The sequence below is a fragment of the Pangasianodon hypophthalmus genome, chromosome 11 (assembly GCF_027358585.1).
Source record: "Pangasianodon hypophthalmus isolate fPanHyp1 chromosome 11, fPanHyp1.pri, whole genome shotgun sequence".
NCBI classification, from domain to species: domain Eukaryota; kingdom Metazoa; phylum Chordata; class Actinopteri; order Siluriformes; family Pangasiidae; genus Pangasianodon; species Pangasianodon hypophthalmus.
In genome coordinates this window covers 23,066,404-23,071,975 of record NC_069720.1, presented here as the reverse complement: position 1 = coordinate 23,071,975, position 5,572 = coordinate 23,066,404, and the positions used below count along the sequence as shown (strand labels likewise).

Below are 5,572 nucleotides of genomic sequence, written 5' to 3'. Positions count from 1 at the left end.
CACCCTGCTACAATCAGTCAGCACACCCTGGTTGTGACCAAGCTTAATGTGACCCCTGCTAACATTTTTTTTTTTTTTTTTGCTTGTTTTTGCCCCTCATAAATTTGCACAAAGTACACATTAACCCAAGCACCAGCTACAAAACATTCAGGTTTCTACAACCTTTGATCTGAGGCCCAAGCTGTAGAGGCTTTTCTAGAGTCCGAAATTCTAGGAACTGTGTCAAGTTTCTTCAAAAACAGCACTGGACTCTGCGAATATGTGAGGAATTCACTTTTATATGAAATATTACTGATTACATGCTTTAATCGTTTCATTGGTCTGTCAGTTCTACAGTGTCTATGGAGAGTATGATATAATGAGAGTATGTCTTCATCGAATTTGAGGGACTATTGGGAATGATGCGACGATTATGTAGAGACCTGACATCCTTGTCTAACAACTCCATTGGCAAACCTGGATGGTTCTGTTTAGATTTGCTGTTTAAATATTAATATTTACCTAACCTTAATGCTAGGACATTCAGCACATCTACATTTTAGGGATTGAAGAACTAAATGTTCGTGCTGATACTGATTGCTTTGTAACTCTTTCTTGACCTTACCTGATTGCTGTATATGAAATCTGTGGAAGCACTTGCACATTTACAGCCTTGTTAAACGCTGCTATGTGACCTTGACTTGAAAGTGCCACTGCTCATGTGAGCTGTTAAAACTGAGTAAGATAGCCAAATAAAGCATGTTAAAGGTACATCGATTGCTCCCCGAATTGCTTTTTTTTCCCTTAGATAAAACAGCCAAAGGCAATTCACTGGAAAAGGTCGTGTATACATATATCGTGACATCGTATTTGTCATGCTGAGATTTTCTCGATGGGCAGGGGTTGATGGCAGGCTGGTGATTGGACATATGAACCCTTTAAATATTGGAGCTCCTTGTCCAAGCTCCAAAACTTCGTGAACACTTTCTGTGGAAAAATTTCTGTGGAGCATTTTAGTGCAAAAAAAAAATGAGTGGATGTCCATTTCTAGCAAAAACTCATCAGTGCGTATACATTCTTTCTTTCTTTTTTTTTGGCTAACCCATTATTTAAAATGGAGGAAAATCACAAGTGTTTTCATGTAGTATTTTTCATAACCACCTTTGTTATTTTCTCAAAATTAGTTTTAAAACCAACCCCACTGAGGAGGAAGATGATTCCCAAAAAGGCACCAACAAAGCCACCAACAGCGAAATTGTTTATGGAGACTACCTCCAGGTAAATTAAATTCAGTTTTTAAAATGATATACACTGTTCACTGTGATTAAAAAAAGTTGTTCTCTATATTGGTGAGAGAAATAAATAGATATTTCACCTTTCTTTTAGCTGGAGAAGATTATTAATGCTCAGAAACTGCAGAGTGAACTGAAAGGCAACAGAATCCATGATGAGCATCTGTTCATAGTCACCCACCAATGTAACTGATACTTTGCTTATTTTTTTTTAATTCTGATTTCCTGTATCTCATTCATGTTTTATATTTATTTGTCATTGATAAGGATCATCATGTTTAAATTTCATTCCTTGTTTCAGCTTATGAGTTATGGTTTAAGCAGATCATGTGGGAGCTTGATTCGGTTCGAGAACTGTTCATTCACAATCATGTGAGTCAAACATTTCAACCAGTGACACAATTTAAACATCACATTAAGTGTGAATTATCGTCAGTCCTGGAGTAAAGAAGAATGATTTGTTGTCAGGTTCGTGATGAGCGGAACATGCTGAAGGTGGTGAGCCGCATCCACAGGATCACTATGATCTTCAGGCTGCTGGTGGACCAGTTTGCTGTGCTGGAGACCATGACTGCTTTGGACTTCTTCGATTTCAGGTAAAGAACAAGCACAACTACACCTCATAGAGGCTTCATGAGAGATTCAAGTATTTACAGTGGGGTCCAAAAGTCTGAGAAGTGATAATGCTTCTATTTTTGCATTCTTTTCTAATTTAGTACAATAATTTTCATTACAAATTATATTGTTGACCACACACTGAGTGAAAAGTAGAATATTTGAAATGTACACATGACTATATACATGAATTTCAGAGTTTCTTAGTATTTGGTACGTCTCCTTTTTGCTTTAATTACAGTGCTTCAGTGACTCGATCTGGAACAGACTCCACAAATTTGTGTAAAACCTTATGATCAATTTTTTTTTATCAAATCCATCGGAGTTTCATCCGAACACGTGCTTCAGTAGAAGAGATTAGACATGAGGAAAATCTGACCTTTTGTACAAAGCAGATAACATGGACATTACACACATCTGCTTACATTTAAATAGAGACCTAGAAATAGTGCAGAATCTGAAATATTAAACATTCAGGATATTAAATGTTTACTTACTTTGTTTGAGATATTTAAAAATTCTAAAATCTTCTGTTTATTTCCAAAAAAAAAAAAAAAAGTCAGAGACCAGATTTTCAACCTGGTCTCTGACTTTTTGACTGCACTGTATATGGCCATAATTTTTTTTTAAAGTTATTGTGTATAATGAATCGACTGCTGGGGAAATAGTGGCACTGATGCCATTATAGTTCTAAAAACAAAAGTAAATTTCTCAATATAGGGTAGAGACCTATAGGTGGTTAAATTGCACACTTCTTTCAATGTAGCATGAACTAAAAGAGTACTAGACTACTAGATTAGACACACTGATTGGTTTGCTCAGTGTAAAACATTTATGTGTTTGTGTGCATCTGTGCTACAGGAATTACTTGTCCTCAGCTTCAGGGTTCCAAAGTCTTCAGTTTCGTCTTCTTGAGAATAAGTTTGGAGTTTCGGAGAAATTGAGAGTTCCCTACAACCGTCGTCACTACAGGGACAAGTTCCATGGGCAGGATAGTGAGGCATTGTTCAGAGCGGAGCAAGAGCCTACACTCCTGCAGCTTGTAGAGGTAAAATGTAACACTTAGCTTCTGTATACATGCCTAAACAACAGCATGGAAATTATAGTTGATTATAGGTTCATAGGAATTACAGTTGATTTTTAGACCATAATTATGCTTAATGTACATCTGTAAAACAGCTATGTTTAATTAGTCAGTCCATAACTGTATAATTGTTTTTTTTTTTTTTTAGAAATGGCTGGAGAGAACACCTGGCCTTGAAAGGGACGGCTTCAACTTTTGGGGAAAGCTGCAAGCAAACATTGAGGAAGGTTACAGGAAGGAGAAGCAGAAGCTTGAGGTAATTACGGTTTTTATGTATCTTAATGTCACATTTTACACAACTTAACCAAATCCGTGCACTATTTTGCTGTTCACAGAAAATGCCAAACTGCGAGAAAAAGCAAGACATGCTGGAGGATCTCACTAAGCAGATGGAAATGTTCACTTATCTGTTCGACTCCAATCACCACGAACATCTTTTAAGCAAAGGTGCACACCGACACACTATTGGTTGTTCCCATCTTTTTTAAAATAAAAAAGAATATTTTAAGTACATATCCCATCCAGGACAACTGACACTAACCTTGAGTCTTTGAGAACCTGACATACATCTGGAGCATCTGCGTGTCTACATCATACGTAAACATACTCATTCTTTCTTTCCAGGAGAGCGCCGGCTGTCCTACAGAGCTCTTCAGGGAGCCCTAATGATTTACTTTTACAGGTCAGAGATTCACATGCCAGAAATATTCCCGTAATCACTGCTGGTGATTTCATAGATACTGTGGCTATGCATGGAGATTAGTAGACAGATGATGTTCCACAGATGTTAGAGGTAGTTCTCTTGGTTCCCCTTGCAGAGAGGAGCCTCGGTTTCAGGTGCCTTTCCAGCTTCTGACATACCTGATGGAGGTTGATACACTTATGACCAAATGGAGATGTAAGTTCCTAATGTGTAGTATGTAGTTTGGACCATCTCTTCGTTTATCATTCATGTTAGCTGTCAGACAGTTAACAAGCACCAACCTTTGCCATCAGATAATCATGTTTGCATGGCGCACAGAATGATCGGCAATAAAGCAGGAACAGGCGGCTCTTCAGGTTACCATTACCTGCGCTCTACTGTCAGGTGAATATGATCCACTGATAATATAATATGTCATATAATCCACTTCATAATACAAATCCAAATAGAGCAGTATATCTTATATTATGAATGAAGTACTGCCAAAAATAAAAACATATTAAAACCATTACTTTTTTTCCCCCCTGCTAGTTTGGTAATGGATTTTTTCCCCATATGGGTTGAATTACAGTGTAAAGGGTCCTTACAGGGTCTTTACTGATAAACTGTGGTGAACCACTAATGAAAGATTACTGAGTGGAAAGGCAAATCTTAACATTTAAAAACATGGGATATTAATAATAATAATAAAGAAATCTGTAGATCCTAATGGGAAAGATCTAGATCCTTTAGAACCTAATAAATTAACTCGTAATGGAAACTTTTAAAACTATTAGGTTCTGTTGTTATGTAATATATTAGGCTAATTGCAATTAGGAAATGAAACTGTCAGCTCTTTATTTATTTATTTTATTTTATTTTTTTAAGCAAGGTGATGATTTTTCAGCAGATTCAATCCTAGCGTCTTTGTGATTGCATGCTTTTCTTCTTCGATAGTGACCGTTACAAAGTGTTTGTGGATTTGTTCAACCTGGCTACGTACCTGGTCCCACGGGACTGGGTGCCCAAACTGAACCCCGACATGTACAAGTTTCCTTACATAGCTGAGTGCAATGACAGCTCATACAGCTCCAGCGGCTCCTGCAGCAGTGAGGAGGACTAAACAAACACACTGCGCTGGCATGACGGCAACGTTCAGACACACTAATGAAAACGATTGCTGCCTGTATTTTTGTTTGCTGATTTGTGCAGGTTGTTAATATTTCATCAGAATAACTAATTTGTAATTCATAGAATTCATCGTTCATAGTAAGTCAGAGTTTATTTATTAATTATGTCATAATTTCGCAATCTGGTAGTTAGATTTGTATATATTATTTATTAGTTCGTGTACACAGTAACATTCACCCCTATAGTGCCTGGTTGTCATTTTAAATGAAATATATTCTAATTTTGTAAATATGTATTTTAAGACACTGTAGCATATTGTAATTAAAGAGAGAGCAATGTAAAAATTGTGTATTATGTATTTTAGTAGAAATACTGATTTTCAATACACATTGGTGTACAATATGATACCATAATAAACCTTTGCTATTCTACTGTGCAGGTGTTTTAAAATTGCACTGTGTTGTGTCTGGCCTGAAAATCAATACAGTGTCGCCAATAGATGCTCTGACTAAGCAAATGTGTGCACAGTAGAGTTTACTGACCTTCCCCTAGTGCTAAGTGGTAGCTCGGGCTAAGACTTACCACTTACCTCTGAGTGGTAGCTCAGTGCTTAAGATGTTGGACTTCTGCTCAGAAGGTTGAGAGTTGACATCCCAGCACTACCAAGCTGCCACTGCTGGGCCCTTGAGCAAGGCCCTTAACCCTCAACTGCTCAGTTGAATAAATGAGATAATTGTAAGTTGCTCTGGATAAGGGCGTCTGCCAAATACCATAAATGTAAATTCGTCT

At 37.2% G+C, this 5,572-nt stretch overlaps 1 protein-coding gene across 1 annotated transcript; it reads left to right on the top strand.

Annotated features, from left to right (window-relative positions):
- Positions 1–884: 884 nt before the first annotated feature.
- On the top strand, positions 885–5,219 carry tdo2b (tryptophan 2,3-dioxygenase b). Its single transcript, XM_026923850.3, has 12 exons — positions 885–1,043; positions 1,164–1,257; positions 1,366–1,456; positions 1,573–1,643; positions 1,740–1,867; positions 2,748–2,934; positions 3,119–3,226; positions 3,306–3,417; positions 3,595–3,652; positions 3,789–3,868; positions 3,967–4,057; positions 4,610–5,219. The coding sequence occupies exons 1-12, from the start codon at positions 1,009–1,011 to the stop codon at positions 4,773–4,775; spliced, it is 1,221 nt and encodes a 406-aa protein (XP_026779651.1). The 5' UTR covers positions 885–1,008; the 3' UTR covers positions 4,776–5,219.
- The last annotated feature ends 353 nt before the right edge of the window (positions 5,220–5,572 follow it).